Below are 25,578 nucleotides of genomic sequence, written 5' to 3'. Positions count from 1 at the left end.
AAAGATTCGCCTTAATTATTTTACTGAATTTAGATTCATCTCAAGTAATAATTCTTTCATTAACAATAAAGGCAAAATAATCTCATCAGAATCTCATTAGAACACCCCCCACCCCCACGCACTATTACTGAAATCTGCAGGGACAAACTTTCTTGGTAACCATCAGATACAGTTCTCCAGATCTCAGCCACAATCTTCGCATCTTGTTGTTTTGGTTTCCTGCTGGCTCAAGAAATTGTTTCTGTAGCTGACACCTGCCAATCCTAATTTAAATTTTTTTTGCACCATTGATATAAAACATATGAAGATTATCTGCGGGTTTCATGGTGCTCTCTGAACTTGGTTGCTTTCCTGCAGATGTTTCATTACCCAAACTAGGTGACATCATCTGTGCTGATAATGTTACCTAACGGTAACGGTAGGTAACGGTTCCCCCGCACATGCGTGCTAGTTGTTTCCAACTCTAGGGGCCAGTGCTCATCTCCGTTTCAAAGCCGAAGAGCCAGCACTTGTCCGAGGACATCTCCGTGGTCATGTGGCCGGCATGACTAGACGCCAAAGGCGCACGGAACGCTGTTACCTTCCCACCGTTGTGGTCCCTATTTTTCTACTTGCATTTTTTACGTGCTTTCGAACTGCTAGGTTGGCAGAAGCTGGGACGAGTAACAGGCGCTCACTCTGTTACGCGGCACTCGGGATTCGACCCACCAAACCGCCGACCATTTGATCGACAAGCTCAGTGTCCTAACCCACTGAGCCACCATGTCCCAATGTTACCTAGTTTGGGTAATAAAATGTCTGCAAGGAAAAAAAAACCAAGCTCAGAGAGCACCAAGGACCCCTCATTTCAACCCCTGAGCTACAAATCTTCTCCTTTAAAGATTTATCTGCTCCCATCAGCATACCTTGGACCACTCCCCATGGATATTGTCTAGCCTTGGCCATTTTATTGCCAATCTTCACTTCTTCGGTGCTGCCAACCACGGCAAATGGGAGATGGACCTGCAATTAAAGTGACATAAGACAGGTCAGGTATTCCAAAAACAGCCTGAATCAGAGCAAAGCCCACTCCCTTCTTGGATGGATATTGTTACCTAGGTGGGTAATGAAATGTCTGCAAGAAAACAACCAAGCTCGGAGGGCACCAAAGACCTCACAGGGGTTATGAAAGGTGCCCTTGTTGCAGGGGCCGATTCTGTGCCACTCTTGAGCGATGCCACTTAGCCATCAGAAGGAGCCCAACTCAGTTCTGAAAAGCCAAGCGATTCATTTCCTTCCAACCAGACACTATCCCAGGATTCAGTCTCCTTTCCTGACCTTGGCCCACTCCTCCATCCAGACATTAAGTTTTGGATCTTTCGAGACTCTCCAAATCCAGGCGAGATGATCTCATCTAGTTTGGGAAAATTTAAAGTGGGTATAAAAGTAAAAGTTTGCCCTATCCAGTCATGTCTGGCTCTATGGGACAGCCCCCATCCTTCCGTTTCTTAGCCAAGGGAGCCAACGTTGTCTGAAGACATGTCGGTGGCCATGTGGCCAGCGTGACTATATGCCGAAGCACATGGAACACTGTTATTTTCTTGTTGAAGTGGTACCTATTTATCTACTCACATTTGCGTGCTTTTGAACTGCTGGGTGGGCAGGAGCTGGGGCAAGGAACGGGAACTCGTCCCATCTCGCAGTGCCCAGGTCTTGAACTTGGGCTGTCGGCTTTCGAGCTGAGAAGCTCAGTGTCTTTAACCACTGAGCCCAGTTAAAGTGAATATAGGACAACCCAAAGTTATTAGTCTGGGGCAGATATTCTTAATGGCTGGGTCACCACTGGATGTTTTAAAGAAGAGATTAGACACCCATTTGTCTGAAATGGCATAGGGCAGTGATGGCGAACCTTTTAGAGACCGAGTGCCCAAACTGCAACCCAAAACCCACTTATGTATCGTCAGGTGCTGGGTGGGTGTGGTCCATTGGGTGGGCGTGGCCCACTGGGTGGGCGTGGCTGTGGTGGTAACGGCAGACTGGGTGGGACTAAAAAGTTCAATCAATTCCAACTTTGCGAGATCTTTTTTTTCCCCGTGAGAAGTTAAAATTGATTGATTGAACCTCTCTTTTTTTGCACATGGCGGCGGAGGCCTAAAGCAAAAAGGTTGTATAAAACCCAGCTGAAGGCCTAGGACTGGGGCGACGGCACACGTGCCCACAAAGAGGGCTCTACTAGCCACCTATGGCACGTGTGCCATAGGTTTGCCACCACGGGCATAGGGTCTCCTGATTGAGCGGGGGGTTGTACTAGAAGACCTCCGAGGTCCCTTCCAACTGTTATTCGGTAGGGGGAGAAAAAAAATCTCACTTTTACTTTAAAACATTTGTTTTAAAGGTTCAAAATAGCAATCCCAGGTTTGAGGCAGCTGTTTATTATTATTTTGGGAATGAAAGAGGGCATTCTGCTACCTAATGCACGGTCTCAGACTTGAAAGCGTGGCGTGTTGAATTTGAAGTCGCTCAACGTTTTGCACACCACCCAGAGCAAACACGATGGCTTTGTGTTCTCCTGCCAAAAAAAGTTTCCTTTAAGAAAGAGCTGGGTGGAGAAAAAGGCAACATTCAGGCCGCTGTGCTGGCTTTTTGAGGGTTAAAGCATGTCCGGAATACAGCTGTAGTCTTTGAAGGGGGTGAGTATCAGTGACAGAAGGCTTGAGATCAAAACAGCTTCTTCTCCGGAGTTCATTACAACCCTAATTGCATTATGCAACAATATCTGGAGAGAGTTAATTACAGCACACACCACCCATGATCAGTCGCATGGGGAGAGGCACAAGAATGAAAAATGGCCTGAAAATGTTTCAACGAGCAACGATCAAGCACTTTCAAGCGATCTTTGCTGGTTTAAAATGACCGTTGACCATTTTTAAGAAGCGGATTCCCGAGGCAGTGAGAAACTATGCTTTTTATTATTCTGTGCTTCAGAGAATGACAGCAAGAATAACATCTTTTCCTAAGAATATTCAAATTAAGATCTATAGCATAAATCATGTCAGCCCTCCCACGCCCTACCCAAAGAAATTCTTCTTTCTTGTAAAAAAAAAAAATCCCCTTTCTTTATTATGCACCCTTCATTCCATGAAACTTTCACATAGCCGTAAATTATCATGGAAATTACAGTTGGGAAACAGGGTTACTGAATACTTCGGCTCAACTTTATAAGCAGTGGGCAAGCACAAGCTTCTTCATCTGCTCTCCTTCAAAATAACCCAAGCCACATCTGGCCCCAGAAAAAGGCATGGTGATGAAGATTACATTTTTAAATAGTTCAGACCTCATGGCTTGCTCTTCTAATGCTTCGGAACACGCTTGTTCAATTCAAGCTCTGACAGTCTATAATACAAGGGAGTGTTGACGTTTCCTAGGAAGTGGGTTATGGTGAATTGAAGGAAGTCAAGGCTTGGCCCACACCACACCCCATTTTATAGCCTTCTACTAAAAGAGGAAGGAAAAGAGGATGTAATAAAAAGCGACAGAGCCTGTCTGCGTTCCAAGGTCCTTAAACCAGTTAGCCAATGCAATATTTGAGGGAGTATCCACAGATCAGCAGTAGGTTGAAGCTGCATGTATATGTATGAGAAAGAGAGAGGAGGAAGGAAGGAAGGAAGGAAGGAAGGAAGGAAGGAAGGAAGGAAGGAAGGAAGGAAGGAAGGAAGGAAGGAAGGAAATGAAAGGAGCAACAGAGAAAAGCACCTGCAATATATAAGGCACAGTATTTGTCAAAAGTCACAACTCAGCCACAAAAACAGGAGCCCTAGAAATTGTAAGCATATATAAGTTGCAGTCTGTATGTCATATGATTGGAAGTGCCAAAGATGGTTTGATTTAAAACCTTTGGGCGGCTTCTTGCAAACGTCAGTAGCAAAGTTTGCATGGCTCAGACCGTGTTTTTCTTGGTTGTCATTTTATTAATATTGCAGAAAAGAGGGACCCAACCAGTCTTCAGGTCTTTTATATTCCATTACCACATAGATTACTAATGCGCATGATTTGGGAGGAGTCTGGGTGGGACTCCACTTGCAGGAGTTGTTTGTGAAAATAATAAAAGGCAGGATACATTAAGCAAAATAAAATGTGCAAGGACCTTCCCAATGATGCATCACGCACCACACCTGGCCTCCACATTGTCTATTTTTTAACTCACGATTTCGACACGTCGTTCACTTGCATAATGAAAGAGAACTGCTGCTGCAGAACCACACTGCCTTTTAAAGAGGTTTCACTTTGATTGTCACTTTATATAAAATTTTGACTGTTTTCTGAAAACTTTCATTGAATCTATTATTCTTCATGTGAACACTCTCTGACCTCTTTGGCAAGAATACACACACACACACACACACACACACACACACACACACACACTCATATATTCATATATATTTAATTAGAAAGGTTTGTGACAACACCCAGAGGATTAGATTTGGCCCAAAGCCACTGATATTTTTTTTTAAAGCACGCAATTAATTCCTTGCTGCAGTTTTGAATTACACACACACACACACACTTTCTCTCTCTCTTTCTCATACACACTCCTCAAAGCCTGATCTGGTCTACAATTAATTTCCTCCGTTTCTTAAGCTTCAAACCAAAACCTCAAAACCACACTGGAGGTTTGGGAATTTGCAGTAAACAACGTGTGAATCTCCGGCGAAAGATGATGTGACAGCTCCAGCTTTGCCAGGGAAGCCATAAAGTATATATTTGGGATTTTTTTTTTCTCCCCTTCTAGGATATTGTATATTTCGAACAGAAACCCCAAATGCAGATGAAGTGACATTTGTGTCTTTCCATCTCTGGAGAGTCTTCCAAGTGCCCTTTCGATTCTGAACCGGTTTCTATTTTGAGCAAGTTGGCAGCCGTATCCATTTTCATAAGCTGGGTTAAGAACTGAGTATATGGGTGGGTCAAAACTTTGGCCCACAATCCATGGGATAACTGCAACTGGTATTTTTATTTATTTATTTATTTAGATTTATATACCGCCCTTTCCCGAAGGACTCAGGGCGGTTTACAGGATATTTAAAAGAAAATCAATACAAAAGTTAAAAACAAATTTAAAAAGATTAAATGAAACCCTGAGAAAAAATAAAAACCCAGTTAAAATTAAAAATTAAAAAATTCTCAGCCTGGGCCAGAGAGCTCGAAGAGCCAGGTCTTCAGGTCCCGGCGGAATGAACGGAGGTCGGGGGCAGTCCTAAGCTCCGTGGGCAGCTGGTTCCAAAGGGCAGGCGCGCCCACTGAGAAGGCCCTCCCCCTGGGTGTTACCCGCCGGCAATCTTTAACCGGCGGCACCCTGAGAAGACCCTCCCTGTGGGAGCGCACTGGACGAAGGGAGCTTGATGCCAGCAGCAGGTGTTCCCTCAAATATCCCGGACCCAAGCCATTTAGGGCTTTATAGGTCATCACCAGCACCTTGAATCTCACCCGGAGGGCAACCGGAAGCCAATGCAGCTCGCGAAGTAGAGGTGTTACACGGGAGTATCGGGAGACCCCCATCACGACTTGCGCGGCCGCATTCTGCACCAGCTGAAGCCTCCGGGTGGTCCTCAAGGGCAGCCCCATGTAGAGAGCGTTGCAGTAGTCTAAACGGGAGGTCACGAGCACATGAGTGACTGTGCGTAGGGCATCTCGGTCCAGGTAGGGTCGCAACTGGCGCACCAGGCGAACCTGGGCAAAAGCCCCCCTGGTCACGGCTCCTATATGATCTTCAAAATTTTTGTGGTCTTCTTGCCTGCTCTCAAGTCTCCCTACGCAAGTACCAACTTTCCTGCTGTACAACATGAAAGTACATGATCCGAACCAATTTCAAAGTATCTCTTTCAGGTAACCAAAACTTCACCTTATTCGTTCAGGTTTCGCCTTTGTACATTTCAGCTGCTTTGCTACTATGTCCTTCGGAGCAACTGAAGGAAAGGTTGTTAACAGGGGGTCCTCGACTTACAACTAAAGCTGAGCCCAAAATTTTCACGGCTAAGCAAGACAGTGGTGAAGTGAGTTTTGCTCCGTTTTATGAACTTTCCTGCCAGCGTTGTTAAGTGAATCACTGCAGCTGTGAAGTTAGTAGCACAGCTGTTCAGCGAATCTGGTTTCTGCACTGATTTTGCTCGTCAGAAGGTCACAAAAGGGGACCCACATGACCCCGGGACACTGCAACCGTCGTAAATATGAGTCACTTGGCAAGCATCCAAATTTTGATCACGTGACCATGGGGATGCTGCAATGCTCGTGTGAAAAACAGTCATAAACCACTGTTGTCCAGTCTGTCGTAACTTCAAATAGTCACTAAATGAATGGTTGTAAGTCAAGGACTTGAACTCCCTCCCTCCACAGACTGGCCAAATGATAGGTCCACATGGTCAAATAGTAAATCTTCACCACAGACTCAGTGAATTAATAATGATTCCGCCTCTGGTGTATTTTGTGGCTGCTTTCTTTCTTTTCTGCTGATGGTTGATCCTAAAAGGCAGAAGCCGTGTTTGATAACTTCACTGTCAAGTTTAAATCTGGTTCTTGCACCTGCTGTATTTAGTTTGGTCTTCTTTACATGTAAGTTTAGCCCCAGTTTTTCACCGTGCTCCTTCAGTTTATACACATGAACACGGATAGAATGTGTAAAATTCAAGGTGTATTGGCTTCAGAAGTGTGTGTGTGTGAGTTAAATAAATTTGGACTGCTGACAAAGAATTAAAGGGAGACTGATATAGCTATTTCAAGCTTCTTTGCTCTCATTAGTCAGCCACACCATTCTGAGATTTGAACCTGGGCTGCTTTGCCCCCCCCCTTAATTCTTTGTCAGCAATCCAAATTTATTTAATACAAACAATTGTCACAGTTGCGACTGCTGTGGCCCTAGTTTGGGCTGATACAGGAAAAAGATTTCGCCCATATTTGGGTCGACGAGGTGCACACACACACACACACACACACACACACACACACACACACACACACACACACAAACACACACCTCCCAGGGGTCTTCAACCTTGGCTCTTTTATGACTTGTGGACTTCAACTCCCAGAATTCCTCAGCCAGCTACGCCGGCTGAGGAATTCTGGGAGTTGAAGTCCACAAGTCTTAAAGGGGCCACATTTGAAGACCCCTGATGTATCCAAAGGTACGTTTGGAAGATGAAAAGGAAGTTAAGACTTACACTCATGGTGGCGTTAATCTCAGCCACTGTTTCTTCGTCCGTGGGAAACTGATAGATCTGGACCCCATTGCTGACCAACTCACTCATGATTTTGCTTTTGAATTTATGTAACTCGTTCTTCGCAATGGTGTCAGCCTTGGCTATGATTGGGATGATGTTCACCTGCAAAACAAAGGATGATTGCGCTGCATCAGTTCTTGGGGATGGCAGAAGAAGGAAGGAAAGCTACCCTAATGAGCACATAAAAAATAAAATAAAATACAGGTAATAATAATAATAATAATAATAATAATAATAATAATAATAATAATAATAATAATAATAATAATAATAATAATAATAATAATAATAATTGGAAGGGACCTTGGAGGTCATCTAGTCCAACCCCCTGCTAAGGCAGGAAACCCTATACCATTTCAGACAAATGGCTGTCCAGTCTCTTCTTAAAAACTTCCAGTGTTGGAGCATCCACCACTTCTGGAGGCAGGTGGTTCCACTGGTTAATTGTTCTAACTGTCAGGAAGTTTCTCCTTAGTTCTAGGTTGCTTCTCTCCTTGACTAGTTTCCATCCATTGCTTCTTGGCCTGCTTTCAGGTGCTCTGGAGAATAGCTTGACTCCCTCTTCTTTGGGGCAGCCCCTGAGATATTGGAAGACTGCTATCATGTCACCCCTCACCCTTAGGTAGGTAGATCATAGTCATCTTCAATTTACCACTGTAATTGAGCCCAGAATGATGGCTGTAAGTCATGCCGATCGTTAAATGGGTCATCACGTGACCAACCTGATTTTACCATTTTTTTAAAAATACTGGTCATTAAGCGAATCGCCGTGGCTATTAAGCGAATTTATTGTCCTCATTAAGCGAATCCATTGTATTTTGGCTGGTCGCCGGAAGTAAAACATGAGCTTTCGGGAAAACACATTGCAAATCCTGGTCACGCGACCAAAGGACACTGCAAACAACTGTCAATGTGGGTTGACAGCCGAGCAGCCAAAATGCAATCAGCTGGCTGCAACTGGGAAGGGAGAGTTGGAACTTCAAATCCAGGCATTAGTGCTTTTTTTGTGTGTGTGTGTGGGGGGGTGGTTGTCCGTTGTAACTTTGTACGGTTGCTAAGCGATTGGTCGTAAGCCAAGGACTGCCTGTCTATAGATCACATTTTTAGAGAAAAAGATAAAAGCACAACAATGTCTCTGCCCCCGAGTCCTTGGAGGTTTCAAAAAAAAAAACGCAAGAAAATTGCAAGTAGCTCAAAAGAAAGTTCACAAGGGAGCCCAAAGTATCTGTTTCTAAATGAGACATTTGTTAAGTGAATTTTGCCCCGTTTTATGACCTTTCTTGCCACGGTCATTGAGTGAATAAATTCAGTTAGTAACACAGTGGTTAAGTGAATCTGGCTTCCCCCATTGACTTCGCTTGCCAGGAGGTCACAGAAGGGGATCCCACCTGACCCCGGGACACTGCAGCCGTCATAAATAGGAGTCAAGGGACCTTGGAGGTCATCTAGTCCAACCCCCTGCTCAGGCAGGAAACCCTATACCATTTTGGACAAAGGGCTGTCCAGTCTCTTCTTAAAAACTTCCAGTGTTGGAGCATTCACAGCTTCTGGAGGCAGGTTGTCCCACTAGTTAATTGTTCTAACTGTCAGGAAGTTTCTCCTTAGTTCTAGGTTGCTTCTCTCCTTGACTAGTTTCCATCCATTGCTTCTTGTCCTGCCTTCAGGGGCTTTGGAGAATAGCTTGACTCCCTCTTCTTTGGGGCAGCCCCTGAGATATTGGAAGACTGCTATCATGTCCCCCGTCGTCCTTCTCTTCGTTAAACTAGACATACCCAATTCCAGCCACCATTCTTTATATGTTTTAGCCTCCAGTCCCCTAATCATCTTGGTTGCTCTTCTCTGTACCCTTTCTAGAGTCTCAACATCTTTTTTACATCGTGGTGACCAAAACTGGATGCAGTATTCCAAGGGTGGCCTTACCAAGGCATTGTAAATTGGTATCAACACTTCACGTGATCCTGATTCTATCCCTCTGTTAATGCAGCCTAGCATTGTGTTGGCTTTTTTTGGCAGCTGCAGCACACGGCTGGCTCATATTTAAGAGTCCACTAGGACTCCGAGATCCCTCTCACAGTTACTACTTGAAGTAGCCAATCATGATAGCAACCTTCATGCTAAGTTACACTGGACAACTGACATCTTCTCTTGCTTTTTAATTTCTGGGCATGAGTCTGAACAGAGGTATAATAGCGTATGAAGGACTACTGCAGCTGAGAAAAAGCTGCTTGATTCCATCTATATAGAGATGTGATACAATATGCTATTTGGCTCTCTAAGGGCACTGAAGTCTCTCCTCCCCAACTTTCAACCAAATCTGGAAGCAACTCAAGCTTTAATTAAACTAGGATGGAAATAATGCTCAGCAGCATTATGGGTTACTTAAGAACGTAGCAGCAGTCCTGCTGGATCAGGTCAAGACCCATCGTGGCCCAACATTTTATTTCTCACGGTGTCCAACCAGATGCCTCTTTGGTCCTTGCCAGCAGAAGATGAGACCTATCCTTCTCCCACCATTGTTCTAGGAACGTATTTCCTCGACTTCGAAGTAACAATAAGTCTTCAAGACTGATGGGTCATCCATGAATTCACCCATGTTCCTTTTAAAGCCATCACCAAGTTGATGCATTGTTTTAGTATGTAATCCAGATCTTCCTGCTTTAATCTTTGTGCCCCAATTTTTGTCCCGCTTGCTTTGACTGAACTGCACAACAGAGTGATCCTTTTGTGAATCAAATCTCTCTTCCACTCTTAAGTTACCATCCAAGATACACGCTTCATGTTATTCTGAACTGCTGTCTCCGCTGGAGTGGAAGTAATTAGCGCACAGCTACATTTTAAAAGGGCAAACTTCACGCTAGGAAAATAAACTACCAGTGTAGGATTTATGTCTCTGTATAAATCTGTGGCCGAATTGCACTTGGAGATTGATTCTCATTTTCCGATCTCAAGGAAAAAAATGCCACACAGCTGAAAAAGTACAAAAAGGGGCTACCAAATGAAGAGTTTGCGGATTTCTTGCTTTAAAAGAATGTTAGCAAGGGAAAACGTGGTAGCGGTGTTTACTCTAAAATCATCCATGGCATGAAAAGTTGGTCAGGAGAGATTTCTGTCCCTTTCTTGCTATATTAAAACTTGGGATCGTCACCAAAAGCAATTACGCAATGACTCAGGACTTCTTTCTTTATATAGCAAATATCCAAGTTGGAATCTGCTGCCATTGGGTGTGGCAACGACCACTAGTGTATAGATGTTTTTAGTGGATAAGTGGACAAATTCAGAGAGGATGGAGCTATCAAATGTTGATTGGTTAAACCAGGGGTCTTCAAACTTGGCCCTTTTATGACTTGTGGACTACAATTCCCAGAATTCCTCAGCCAGACATGCTGGCTGAGGAATTCTGGGAGTTGAAGTCCACAAGTCATAAAAGGGCCATGTTTGAAGACCCCTGGGTTAAACCGACTGATTAAATTTGCACACTGCTCGACTCCCAGTGGCTCTAGATAGTTCACAAGTAAAAATACAGAAAAGAACCCAATAAAATTATACAATACTAAAAACAAGGAATAGAAAATATCAGCAAAATCAGACAGACCAAAATTCAGGGGAGGGTAGACCCATCGAAGCCAAAGACTTGAGTAAAGTTACTAATTTTAGAGGTTGCATGGTATATTAATTGAAGATTTTGCCTGTGAAAAGGACTTTAGAGCTTGCATGGTATATTAGATCAAGAATTTGTTTGTGACACCTGCCCATCCTGTTTTTGAGCTTCCTTATTACAGCTATCTGATTATTGTATAATTAAAAAAAAATGCTGGACTAACTGATTGACTGATTGATTGATATTAGCCCTATAAGGCTCCTGGTAGATTTTTATGTTCTTAATTTATTTGCGTCAATTACCTACGTAGTTCACAGTCAACCTGTCAAATTTGGTTGGTGCAATTTACATGACAAAAGGAACCAGGATCCTATCGGACACCCTTTAAATTTTTAACACTTTTCAGAACAAAAAGTGTTATTTTCATTTTCAGCCTAGTCATTTTTCCTAAAAAATTCCAATACTGGCAGCAAATAAAATAAGATCCGCTAATTTGCATTTCAGAGTATAGATAGTCCTCAACTTAAAACATATCATTTAGTGACTCATCAAAGTTACAATGGCACTGGAAAAAGTGACTTATGACCGTTTTTCACACTTACGACCGTTGTGGCATCTCTGTGGTCACACGATCAAAATTTGGATGATTGTATCTGACTTATATTTATGATAGTTGCAGTGTCCGGCGATCAGGTGATCCCCTTTTTACGACCTTCTGACAAGCAAAGTCAATGGGGAAGCCAGATTCACTTAACAACCGTGTTACTAACGTAACAACTGCAGGGATTCGCTTATTAAAAGTGGCAAGAAACGTCATAAAATGGGGCAAAACTCACTTAACAAATGTCTCGCTTAGCAACAGAAACTTTGGATTCAACTGTGGTCATAAGTCGACAACTACAGTACTTGTGCAGAAGACAGCTGCAAATAAAACAAACAGTAACACAATTTCCTATTTCCTCTCTCTTTAGCATATTTATACAGGAAATATTATATGCCTTATAAATTATAAGTAACTATTTTAAAGGAAGGAGATAAGAATCGCTGTGAAAGTGAATTCCAAGGATTGTTCAACTGCATCAAAGTTTGTGTGCTAAGTTTAAATTTATTTCATAAAGCATAGGAAATATCTAATCACATCTTGCCTGTGTTTGCACATCGGAAATCAACAAGAAAAATTTCCACTCTTATTTTTTTTTATAACTACTCCAAAAGGGGCCCAGGACACAAACTGAGTTCTTGTGCAAGCTTGTTCAACTAATTACTAAATCCAAATAAGTAACCAAAAAGAAAAAGGTTTTGGCCAGCTGCTTATCTCATAAAGTAATTTGTAAATATAATCAACACATACTTGCTGGGAAATTGAAGCCATTACAACTTGGCAGGACATCCCACTGGAGTCTGTGTTGTTTTTCCAAATTAAACATAGGATGTTTTGCCTCACAGAGTCACTTGTTGGAGGTGGGCAGCTATATCAACTGAATGAATAAATAAAATAATATACTGAAATGGCACGATGCACTTTTTAGTTAATACTGAATATTTTTTTTAATTTATTTTTATTTTAATTCCATTTATATCCCGCCCTTCTCCGAAGACTCAGGGCGGCTTACAAGCTTAGTAGTATGCTGCTAGGGAAGCAATACTGCTTCAATATCAGGTGCTCAGCCTCACCTGGCCTTTTATATATTTCCGAAATTATTTTTTGCAAAATAAATAATATTTTTTTTGCAGCCCAGCTACCAAGGATCATTTTTATTTTGAAGAATACCTTTGGGAACGCAAGCATTTGCAGGGTGGCAAATAAACATGTGTCACAATGACACAGCTTAGGATTTGCATCCGGTTCCAGAAAACAAGTGAGAAAGTTTGTGTTATGATGTCGTGTTTTGCCATTTTCCCCCTCCATCATCATGGATTATACTGAATGCTTATCATCTGCATGTGGCTCAAAGAGAGACAGTAAATTGATGTTTTATAACTGGTTAACTCCCAACAACAGTCAATTTGTGAGTTGGAAACTCTGTCCCCAGCAACGTTTGCAGATGTTCTTAAAATTCCACAAGTAGTTATCAGTCAAATTCCAAATGTATTTTGTTGATCACAGTCTCAAATTCTTGGATGGCCTACCAAGCCAAAGTTGGAGAACTCTGCCTTATAAGATTCTCTAGGGATTTATATAAATTTCACAGTGGGTATCCTGTGTTCTTTGCTGAAGTGGAGGAAAGAATACAAAAGGTGTAAGTGAAGAACAGAGAATATCAATTTCCTTCTGTCTAAATCAGTGGTTCTCAACCTTGGTAACTTTAAAACCTGTGGACTTCAACTCCCAGAATTCCCCAGCTAGCCATGCTGAAGTCCACACATCTTAAAGATGCCATATCTGAAAACTCTAATCTAAACAGAATGTCATTAAACAGTTAGTGAACAGAAGAAAGAAATTAAACAGTACTTAGAAGCCCTTTATATTATATAAACTTGTATTGCTAGAATGTGGCTGATACCTATTTGGGGAAAAAACTTTTGCCAAATTTATGAACTTTCTTTCCAAAAAAAATTCCCCTAGAAAAAGTATAAAAAGGCTGTTAAATCTATCTTTCATGACTTTTGAGGCTTTTTTTTAATTCCACCACTTCTTTTGGAACCAAATTTTACATGCTGAGAATTCCATAATTTAAATGTTGTGTAAAGAAGTAACTGCTTTTGTGTGCTGTTTGCAAAAAGCTGAGTTGGACATTCAGGAATCTGGGAGGGAAGAAAAATACTTTTTTTGCCCTTTTTATTATCCCATATATCATTTGGAGAGAAATTTTTAAAGAAGAGGAAGAAGGAATCCAAGATGGATTTTCAGTTCAGAGTGCAGAAGGGATCATAACTTTGAGCCTTAAAACACACAAACAAAATTTCAGAATAGGTCAGACAAAATTGCCCAAATTCAATCCTAGTTAAGACATCGACCTTAGTGCAGGTTCGGTGGAAATGTCTAATAAACAGTCTTGCCCTGTTATCTGGAAAGAGTTTGAACTTGAGGAAATGGACAGGGTCTTCATGACTTCACCTGTTTCTTAGATACACACCTTTCCTGGATAGCTAAGGCTGCCTGGCAGTGGGACATGTGGTTTCTGGCGATGGTTAATTCATCCTTGAGAATTCATCCATGTTGTCCCTTTGCCTCTTAAGAAGGCATTGCTTCACCCCCTCCTCAAAAAAAAACAACAATCTCAGACTTTGCCTCACCTTCCAAGTTTCATCCTCACTTTGGATAAATCTTTACCGGGTGGTGGTAAAACAAGAGCTGAGATCTTAAATAAGGATCTTTACCATGTGGTGGTAAAAATAAGAGCCGAGATCTTATCTCATCAAGGTGAACAGTACCTTGCTGTCAAGCTTCTTCATGGTGACCAGGTCAAGGGATTTCAACGAGTGCCCAGTTGGGGCAATGAAATATAAGCACGCGTGGATCCTGGTGTCGTGATAATTAAACAGGGACCGCTTGATCTTCAGCTCTTCCTGCAAGTAGGCCTCGAACTGAGCATCTATGTATTCCACAATGGGCTTGTAGCTGAAACAAAAGAATTCATATTCAGTTCAGGAGGAATTAACCTTGTTAACAGCCTCTTTGTTTTTTAGGTGATCCACCACCATATTATGATTGCGGCATCCAAATCATATCCTTGGCCGGACAAATCTTGGACCCAGGCTTAAATGCAAATTGCATTCTTCTTATATACTTCTCTAATTCCTCCTAGTACAGGGGTAGGCAACCTTGGCTCTTTTATGACTCGTAGACTTCAACTCCCAGAATTCCTGAGCCAGCTGGGAGTTGAACTCCACGAGTCATAAAAGAGCCAAGGTTGCCTACACCTAGTACAATCATATGCACTTGAGTTTTATTCTACGGTTGTTAGTTCTCGACTAACAACCACAATTGAGCATAAGATTTCCACTGGTAAGCAACACAGTTAAGTGAGTTTTGTTCCCTTTTACAAACCTCCTTGCAACGGTGGTTAAGTGAATCACGGCGCTTAAGTTAGTAACACGGTTGTTAAGCGAATCTAGCTCCCCCACTGACTTTGCAAAAAAAGTGATTATGTGACCCCCAGGACATTGCAACTGTCGTACATACATGCCGGTTGCCAAGCGTCCAGATTCTGATCATGTGACCACGGGGAACGCTGCAACAGATGTGTGAAAACCGGTCACGTCACTTTTTTCAGTGCCGTTGTAACTTCAAGCGGTCACTAAACGAGTGCTCGTTAAGTTGAGGACCTCCTGTACAGCAAATTCACAGGTATACCGGAAGTCAAGGTGAACTGGAGCCAAATAAAAGTCAACGGACATCAAGGAGGGCTGGACTGAGGCCTTTTATGGAGATGTAAAGATTCCAAACCGATGGTGCGTTTGACCCTGCCCTCGGGCCCAGCTTGGTTATCTCCCACATTTAGCATTGTGCTGCTCCTGAACAACTTTTTACAGAGTTTGTGAGCATGTCTGTATACTAAAGGGGGTGGTGTGTGAGCTGTTCTTTCTCAGAAACAGCTGGTTCTTCAACTGCGGATGAACTCCTAACGAGCTGCAGGGTGCTCTGATTCCATGTCTGTTTATCAGGGCATCTCATTGGAATTTGAACCGAGAAAAAAGAATTGCCAGCATCTTTTGACAGCTGTTCCATATCTCCCCTGTGCTAGCATTAAGCCAGGAAGAAGCTTTTTACACTGAGGGCTTATATTGAGCTCCAAGTTTAAAGATAAGGAAGGTTTTACAGAATAGAGCCGGAGTGATAACAGAAGCTGATGCAGCACAAAACAGGCTTGTGGCAGGCTTGTTGTTCCTTTAGCCATGTTCAAATCTGAGTAAACAACGATTTCTGATACTGCCCTATGCAGAGTCCAAAGTCAGATCTTCCATAGCCCCCATCACCTCATTGACGTGAAAGAAACCCTGAAATGGTCTAGGGGTTTCCTGCCTGAGCAGGGGGTTGGACTAGATGACCTCCAAGGTCCCTTCCAAACTTATTATAAAACTTTTATTTATAAAACATGAAACTCATTCAACTGAACACTCAAATTTTGGCTTCTGAGACTGCACCAGACTTATTTATTATGCTCTGGAACTTATCCAGAGACAAAACAACCAGACATTCTTCTCTTCAAGAGAACTGAACAGATGCTCAAGAAAGTAAATTTCACACAGAAAACAGAAATTGTAACGGAACGTGCTTTGACGCATTCCCACAAAGCGGTGACATAGAACATAGAATAGTCAGAAGGGACCTTGGAGGTCATCTAGCCCAACTCCCTGCATCAGCAGAAGAGTCTTTCAGACAAGTGGCTGTCCAGTCTCTTCTTAAAGACCTCCAGTGATGGAACGCCCGCAATTTCTGAAGGCAAGTTGTTTCACTGGTTGATTGTCCTCAGGAAGTTTCTCCTTAGTTCAAGTTGCTTCTTTCCTTAATTAAGTTTCCATCCATGGTTTCTTGTCTTGCCTTCTGGTGCTTTGGTAGTTTGCCCCCCTCATCCTTGTGACAGCCCCTCAAATACTGGAATATTGCTGCCTTATCTCCCCTACTCCTTCTTTTCACTAGACTAGACATATCCAATTCCTACAAACCTCTTCAAAAATCTCAGTTTCCAGCCCCCTAATTATCTTTATTGCTCCTTTCTGCACTCTTTCCAGAATCTCAGAGTCTGACAGAGCAGGGCTTTTCAACCTTTTCACCCATTGTACCACTTTTAGGATATGGCAACATCCGAGTACCACCAGTCGCCTAGCAAGATGTCAAAAACTCGATGACCCAAAAAAAAAAGAGGAAAAAAGTGATGAAGTACAGGCAGTCCTCGACTTACAACAGTTCACTTAGCGACTGTTCGAAGTTACCATGGCACTGAAAAAAGTGCCCCCCAAGCCACAGACGAGCAAGACACCTGGCGGCGCTCTTCCTCCTGTCCGAGGTTTTCATTCTTGTGAGCATTTCTGTTAAGGATTGGCAGTGGGGGTGGGGTGGGGTGGTGTTTGGTTTTTATCCCCCCCCCCGCTCTGGTGGGTGGTAGCAGCAGGTTTTGGTCACTTCACATGACCCTGGGACACTGTGACCGTCATAAATATATATATCAGTTGCCAAGCATCTGAATGTAAATCACAAGAACCTGGAGATGCTGCAACATTCCAGCTGATCGGTGCTTCTTCTGGGCTCAGCAGAAGCGCCAGGATCAGCACTGAGCTCCAGCTGGAGCCTGGTGCTGATCCTGGCGCTTCCGATGAGCCCTGACAGCCCTGAAGAAGCGCTGATCCTGGTGCTTCCACTCAGCCCTGACAGCCCTGCAGTTCTAGCCGTCTCTCGCTCAGGCTTGTGCGGTGCTGCCACTGGTTCAGCTCATTCCCCTCCCCCGCTACCACTTTTCTAGGATGGTCACGTACCACCTGCCAGGTGCCAATGTACCACAGGTGGTACCCGTACCACTGGTTGAAAAGCCCTGTGATAAGAGTGTCTGATCATAGGCATAGATGGTTCTTGTCAAAACAAGTAGGCAACTAGACAACAGACAACAGCATCAGGAGATACCATGTGAATCCAGGATCCAATGAAATCCAGTGTTTATTGTATTTCTGATCCAGTATCCAATGTAATAATAATAAAAAAGCTCACTTGCTCATATAGTATTCCTTATTCCAATATAGGTGTATTGGAGAAACATAGGAAGTTGATGGCAGAAAAAGAAAGAATGTCAAATTTCACACAGAAATGAAACTATAAAGGTAGGATGTGCTAGGAGTCACCCATGCTGTTTTATACACACACACACACACACACACACACACACAGAGAGAGAGAGAGAGAGAGAGAGAGAGAGAGAGAGAGAGAGGGAGACTTGTACCCATTAGTTTCCCATTCTATGTTTCCACGGTCTTAAAATGACATATCTTGAATTTCTTTCTTTTTTCAAACCACACATTCCACAAATTCCTTGTGAAAGACTTTATTCCCTATTTAGGAAAATTCAAGACAAAGTTGTTAAAATAGCCCAGCTGTTAGCTAAAATCAACTCACCCACCCAAAGTTTTAGGTAGTCTACAAACTTTCAAATCAATTCTGAAACCAAATCCAGTATTCACGGTTTTCCCACAGTGTGTTTGTGTGGAAATAATCTTTTTCTTTACACCAGAATAGTCTAGTATAAAGCCAAGCAAAGTAACAGATTTCAAACTGTGGGTCACTGCACACACAAAAACTTTTATTTTTACAAAGGGTTTTGGCTCACCATATATGGAGTGGAGCTTGCTTGTCTAGCTGGATAACTACTGCACTGCAAATCTTATTCACTTTGCACTGAATATAATCTACACTTGTCCCCTTCATCAGAGACGACACAAATCCCAACCTTCCTTTGGCAACCCACAAACCTCACTAATTTGAGACTTATGACCAGTTGCTTAGTGACTGTTCAAAGTTACAAGAGATCCCCCCCCAAAAGACAACTTAAGTTACCACCCTTGGTTGAAATGGGTATTTTATTTATTTATGCCTGAAATAAGCCTAAATTGTGTCACTTCGGTCCAAATAAATCTGGTTTTGCAACAACCCATTAGTCACTGAGATCTGACTTTAACTGTGGTCAAGTTCAGAGTAAGGGCTGTGTCTTACAGTAGGTAGGTCTTAGATGTTGTTCTCTCTAGATAGGGAGGCCTCAACTTACGACAATTCATTCTGTGACCGTTCAGAGTTACAACGCCAGTGAAAAATGTGACTTATCACCATTTTTCACACCTATGACCCTTGCAGCATCCCCATGGTCACGTGATCAAAATTCGAGCGCTTGGCAAATGATTCATATTTACAATGGTTGCAACATTCTGGGGTCACTGATCCCCTTTTGCGGCCTTCTGACAATGGGGGAAGCCAGTTTCACTTAACAACCGTGTGTCTAACTGAACAACTGTAGCGATTCGGTTAACAATGTTGGCAGGAAAAATGGGCATTTTCATTTAAGAACTGTCTCGCTTAGCAAGAAAAATTTGGGGCTTAATTGTGTTGGTTGTAAGTCAAGGACTACCTGTAATGAACTTTCCTGCTACCTACCCCTCCCCCACAAAAAATAGGAAACCACGATATGTATCACATCCAAAGAGAGACGCAGCCTTATTGCCTTCTAGAATTAATACAATTAGCTGATATACCTTCTTGAAAAACTGAAGGTTTTTCTATAAAGCATTCAATCATCATCTCTGATTAGCAGCTGTTTGGAACCACCACCACCCTTTTTTAAAAAAAAAAGAAAAAAAGAAAAAAGAAAAACAACTATGATAGGAGATTAACTGTGTTTGCCAGACTTGGCTAACGATCATTCGTAACAAGGCTTCAATTGTGACAAGGCATATTGGGATAACAGCTTGCCTGTTTCTATCACCTTCAGAGAGTGCCTTTTTAACAAAGACGATCTTGACAGATGAAGGAAAGCTTGCTGCCAATTAAATCAGATGCAAAGTAGACAATAAATGGTAAGGTATTTCCCCTTTTAAACAACTGATCTCTCTCTCTCTCTTTTTCTGTCTGTCTGTCTGTCCTTTCTCTGGGCATGAAAACCTCTATACCAGGGGTAGGTAACCTTGGCTCTTTTATGACTCGTGGACTTCAACTCCCAGAATTCCTGAGCCAGCATGGCTCAGCTTAGAAACCTCTCCCTTTCCCCTCAACATGGCTGGCTCAGGAATTCTGGGAGTTGAAGTCCACGAGTCATAAAAGAGCCAAGGTTGTCAACCCCTGGCCTAGGCCTAGGCCGCTTTATGACTCATGGACTTCAACTTCCAGAATTCCTGAGCCAGCCACGCTGAGGGGAAAGGGAGAGTTCCCAAGCTGAGCCATGCTGGCTCATGAATTCTGGGAGTTGAAGTCCACGAGTCATAAAAGAGCCAAGGTTGCCAACCCCTGGCCTAGGCATAGGCCGCTTTATGACTCATGGACTTCAACTTCCAGAATTCCTGAGCCAGCCACGCTGAGGGGAAAGGGAGAGCTCCCAAGCTGAGCCATGCTGGCTCATGAATTCTGGGAGTTGAAGTCCACGAGTCATAAAAGAGCCAAGGTTGCCAACCCCTGGCCTAGGCCGCTTTATGACTCATGGACTTCAACTTCCAGAATTCCTGAGCCAGCCACGCTGAGGGGAAAGGGAGAGTTCCCAAGCTGAGCCATGCTGGCTCATGAATTCTGGGAGTTGAAGTCCACGAGTCATAAAAGAGCCAAGGTTGCCAACCCCTGGCCTAGGCATAGGCCGCTTTATGACTCATGGACTTCAACTTCCAGAATTCCTGAGCCAGCCACGCTGAGGGGAAAGGGAGAGCTCCCAAGCTGAGCCATGCTGGCTCATGAATTCTGGGAGTTGAAGTCCACGAGTCATAAAAGAGCCAAGGTTGCCAACCCCTGGCCTAGGCCGCTTTATGACTCATGGACTTCAACTTCCAGAATTCCTGAGCCAGCCACGCTGAGGGGAAAGGGAGAGTTCCCAAGCTGAGCTATGCTGGGTCATGAATTCTGGGAGTTGAAGTCCACGAGTCATAAAAGAGCCAAGGTTGCCAACCCCTGGCCTAGGCATAGGCCGCTTTATGACTCATGGACTTCAACTTCCAGAATTCCTGAGCCAGCCACGCTGAGGGGAAAGGGAGAGCTCCCAAGCTGAGCCATGCTGGCTCATGAATTCTGGGAGTTGAAGTCCACGAGTCATAAAAGAGCCAAGGTTGCCAACCCCTGGCCTAGGCCTAGGCCGCTTTATGACTCATGGACTTCAACTTCCAGAATTCCTGAGCCAGCCACGCTGAGGGGAAAGGGAGAGTTCCAAAGCTGAGCCATGCTGGCTCATGAATTCTGGGAGTTGAAGTCCACAAGTCATAAAAGAGCCAAGGTTGCCTATCCCTGTTTCCCAAGATTTCTTCCAGCAGCCAGGGACTCTCCCTTGGTGTCCCAAGTTTGATGCATTTATTAAAATTTTCAACCCCGAGAATGGAAAAGAGCATTTTTTTTATCAGTTATCGATCTCCAAAGCAAAATGAAGGACTTCCCCAAACTCGAGAACTCTTAAAAGAGGCCAATTTAGTAGAAAGAGATAAACAAGATAAAGAAATTGAAAAACGTCAACGAGGTTTGAGAGACGGCACTTTTACTTGCTTTCAAGGTGGACCTTTAGGAAAAAATAGTTACAGGTAGTCCTTGAGTTAACTTAACAATTGCAGTGATTCACTTAATAACTGCGGCAAGGAAGGTCATGGCTGCACTGTGATTTAGCGTTACAGGAGCCACACAAAGCTGCATTTGTGTCTTTGAACACTCTGCGAAAGCAGAGGAAGCCTCAGTGCACAGTTGTCTGTGAGAATTCCCCCCCCCAGGGAAAGCCGAAACGTTAAAAGTATCACAGCAGCTCTCCTAACAATGTCACACCAAATGACTTGCAATGTCACTTTGCAAGTAAATTGTGTAAAAACTGATGAATCCTGGAAACTGAGACAGTGTTTTTTTTACCAGATTATTCAGTGGACAAATTGTCTTACTTATCGTGATGAATCTCTGAATACGGCCTCCCAGAAACCAGGCGGTCCTTGACTTACAGCGGTCCATTTAGTGACCATTAAAAGTTATGAAAAAAAGTGGCACGAGCATTTCTCAATCTTACAACCATTGTAGCATCCCCATGGTCACGTGATCAAAATCCAAACACTTGGCAACTGACTGACTCGCATTTATGACGGTTGCAGTGTCCGGGGTTTGTGTGTGTGGTTTGTGTGTGGTGTGGTGTGTGTGTGTGTGTGTGTGTGTGTGTGTGTGTGTGTGTGTGTGATGTGATCCCTTTTCGACCTTCTGACAAGCAAAATCAATGGGGAAAGCCCAATTCACTTTACAGCTATCTGATTAACTTAACAACTGCAGCAATTCACTTAACAACGGTGGCAAGAAAAGTCATAAAATGGAACAAAACTCACTTAACAAACAACTCACTTAGCAACAGAAGCTTTGGGCTCAATGGTGGTTGTAAGTTGAGGACTACTTATACAGGTAGGAGGGAAAAAATGCTGTCTTTTTTTTCTTTTTCTATTCAGTTAAATAGACTGAAAGCACAAACTCGGCCCTTTTATGACTCATGGACTTCAACTCCCAGAATTCCTCAGACAATGTGCTTGGCTGAAGAATTCTGGGAGTTGAAGTCCATGAGTCATAAAAGGGCCGAGTTTGAAGACCCCTAAGGTATCTGAATGAATATATATAAAAAAGAATAAAGTCACAAGAGTAAAAAAATAATAATAATAATGGAGGAAAGGGCTTCTTTAAATCAGTTTACAATGGGGATACTGTAAAGCAGGGGTCTTCAAACTTGGCAACTTTAAGACTTGTGGACTTCAATTCCCAGCTGGCTGAGGAATTCTAGGAGTTGAAGTCCACAAGTCTTAAAGTTGCCAAGTTTGAAGACCCCTGCCGGAAAGAAAAGCAAACAAAAGTTAAACAAAAGAACCAGGAAAATTCTCTGGTTCTCTTTCCCATCTCTGTTAGGTGGAGAATTGCTTGTTTGAAAGAAAGGGTTTCCTGTAGCCTGCAGATTAGAGACCAATCAATGGATATTTTTCCCCCCATCAAGATCTCTAACTTCTCCCATTTCCAGAATATTTTGCATGGGGAAATTTTTACATCAAAATCACAAAACTGCCTCTCACTTATTTTGGCCACGACACGTTATGTGTGTGTGTGTGCGGGGGGGAGAACTTCAATGGAGAAAGCAATTATGCTGGGAAGAGTTTTGAGATAAAAGCTCGAGATCATCAAAGTTGAGCCCCATTTCCATCTGTCCTGTGTGCCATCGTTCACTCCCTAGAGACAAAAATGGACAATGTGAAATTTGAGCGGGCCCCAAACAAGGAGTATATATCGGAGGTGGTGACCCTTTGAGAGCTGTATGCAACGAAATTTCATTTTGATGTATGCCGATTGGTGTACATTCAAAGTGACAATAAAGTTATCATCACCAGCCAGAGCATAGAAAAACTCAAAGAAGTGGTGGAAGATCAGAAGATGTGAAGAGACCTGGCCCACAGAATCACCAAGATTTGGACATGACTGAATGGATAACATCACCATCGCCATCATCAAATTTCACATTACCTGTCATCCTTATTGATCTGGTCTCCAAATCCCACCGTATCGACAATTGTCAGCTTGAGGCGGACATTGCTCTCCTGAAGTTCGTAACTCCTTGCTTTCAACCGTACACCAGGTTCCTTATGGGTGGCGGGGTCACTTTCGAACTTTGTGTTGAATAGTGTGTCCATGAGGGTTGATTTGCCAATGCCAGTTTCCCCTGGAAAAAAAGACATCTGAATTAGGACATTCCCAACCCCCATGTTTCTGCTTCATCTAAAGAACAGGATGTTCTCTCTAAGAATAGCAATAGCACTTTGACTTTATAGTTCTTTTACCGCCCTCTCTAAGCGGTTACAGTATATTGACCCCCAACAATCTGGGTCCTCCATTTTACCAACCTCGGAAGGATGGAAGGCGAGTCAACCTCACCGCCCTGAGTCCTTCGGGAGAAGGGCGGTATACAAATTAAATTATTAAATTATTAAACCTTGAACCAATGAGAATCGAACTGCTGCCAGTGGGCAGAGTTTGCCTGCAATACTGCATTCTGATCACTGCACCACCACGGATATTAAATAAACAAGAATGCTAAATACTAAAGTCACAAATGCTTTTATGGTGCATACCATCCAAAGTCACTTTGAAATGAGATGGGTGGCAAATAAATTTAATAAATAAGATAAAATGAAACCTCTAGCACAGGGGTGTCAGACTCAATTTCATTGAGGGCCGCATCAGCATTGCGGTTGCCCTCAGGGGGCCGGGTGGGTGTGGCCTGGGTGGGCATGGCCTACTGGGTGGGCATGGCTAAAGTGTGTATGGCCTACTGGGTGGGCATGGCCAGCTCTACATCGTTCGCATCAAGGGTGCCTATGGGGGCATGGGCAGGAGTGGGACAGATCTGAGGGTCTCTGGCAGAAGGAGGGTCTCTGGGCCAGGGCCAAGGCAGTGGGGGGCCGTTCCCTCACTGTTTCCAGGATGGCTTCACGGGCCGCATGAAACCACTTCATGGGCTGGATCTGGGCCCCGGGCCTTGTGTTTGACATGTCTGCTCTAGCAGCATAAAACATCAACATCAGCCTATCCCAGGTCTTTAAGACTCAACAGGGTGGATAAAAATGCCGAATTACCAGTCTGAAAATCTGGCTGACTGTGCAACAAATCAATAATAAATATGAGAAAACAGTGCTTAGGGACTTAAGTTTACAGTCTTCTATGTTAATTTAACATACTTTATTCAGTTAATTAATTCTCAGCGCAAACCTAGTGTCATCATCCAGCTCGAGGATCCAAATAAAAGCCCAGGTTCGTTTCGGTTCCGAAAAATCTTTTTTTTTTATTGAATACACAGAATGGTAATGTCAAAGCAAAACTAACTTTGAGATCCCCAGACACCAGTTCATAGAATTAAACAATAATTTCTCCGGCCCAGCCCCCACTCTCTCACGTAGTCCATGTAAATAATTTCACTTTGTTATGGGAACTGTCTGCTTCTCCTCCACATCTCCTGCAGTGTCCTTGGAAAGGTTTCAGGCTCTCACGGTCTTCAGTGGAATCGTAGAGGTTTCATTTCTTCATCGTAACCATTTCTAAAGCAACACCTCCCCCCCTTATTATAATGGCAAGTTGAAACGAAGAGGCACATAGCTGCCAAAGTTTGATCCTTGACACTTAGTTTGCCTCCAAAGTGAATATTTAATTTGTTAAGCACGGATCAACATCAAGGAGACTTAATCCTCACATAGAAAACAGGTTTAATGACTGTTTGAAATTAAGAAGGCTCTTTAAAAAAGTGATTTCCATCCGGTCATCGCACTTATGATTGTTGCAGCGTTCCCCCAGCCATGTGAGCAAAATGTGGACGCTTGGCATGTTTTTACAATGGTTGCAGCATCTCAGGGTCATGTGATCGCCTTCTGCAAACTTCCCAGTTGGCTTCTGACAAGCAAGACAATGGGGGAAGCCAGATTCACTTACGTAAGTGCTGTGTAGTTCATCTTAACAACGTCACTACAGGTAGTGCTTGACTTACAACCATTCTTATAGTGGCCAAAGTTTACAACTGATCCGAAAAAAGCAACTTATAACCGATCCTAGCACTTATGACCACAGCAGCATCCCTATGGTCGTTTGATCAAAATTCAGGTGCTTGGCACCCAGCATGCGTTTACAAGGGCTGCAGCAACTCAAGTTTCATGTGATCACCCTTTTGCGACCTTTCCAGTTGGCTTCTGACTAGCAAAATCAACAGGGAAGCTCAAATCACTTAATGTTTGCCTGATTCACTTAACTTCAGTGATTTCTTTAAAAACGTGGCAGAAAAGGCAATAAAATAGGGTGTGACCCACTTAACTACCTTGCTTAACAATGGAAATTCTAATCACAATTATGATCATAAGACATAGCTGTAATCCACTTAAAACAGTGTAAAAAAAAGGGTAAAAAATTGGACGTGATTCATTTAACAGCCCACCTTGCTTAGCAACCAACATTCTGGTCCCAATTGTGTTTGTAAGTCGAGAACTACCTTCGGTATGTGAATATATTTGGCACTGCATAGCATTTCGACTAACAAGTTAAATTACAGACAGAAGTTACAGCCAAACATAATT

The 25,578-nt window shown here is 43.1% G+C and overlaps 1 protein-coding gene across 6 annotated transcripts in view; it reads right to left on the bottom strand.

Annotated features, from left to right (window-relative positions):
- Window positions 1-25,578, bottom strand: part of SEPTIN11 (septin 11) — a 127,147-nt gene that overhangs the window by 35,645 nt on the left and 65,924 nt on the right. For all 6 annotated transcript variants that reach the window (XM_081332571.1, XM_081332574.1, XM_081332572.1 and 3 more), the window contains exons 3-6: window positions 22,988-23,183; window positions 14,230-14,416; window positions 7,197-7,358; window positions 906-1,002 (exon numbers count right to left, since the gene is read on the bottom strand). In XM_081332571.1, coding sequence (XP_081188697.1) covers window positions 906-1,002; window positions 7,197-7,358; window positions 14,230-14,416; window positions 22,988-23,183 — 642 coding nt within the window. The remainder of the gene's footprint in view (window positions 1-905; window positions 1,003-7,196; window positions 7,359-14,229; window positions 14,417-22,987; window positions 23,184-25,578) is intronic.

The sequence above is a fragment of the Vipera berus genome, assembly GCF_964194415.1.
Source record: "Vipera berus genome assembly, chromosome: 7".
Taxonomy (NCBI): domain Eukaryota; kingdom Metazoa; phylum Chordata; class Lepidosauria; order Squamata; family Viperidae; genus Vipera; species Vipera berus.
The sequence above is the reverse complement of the archived record's forward strand: the minus strand, read 5'-3'. Positions and strand labels throughout refer to the sequence as shown.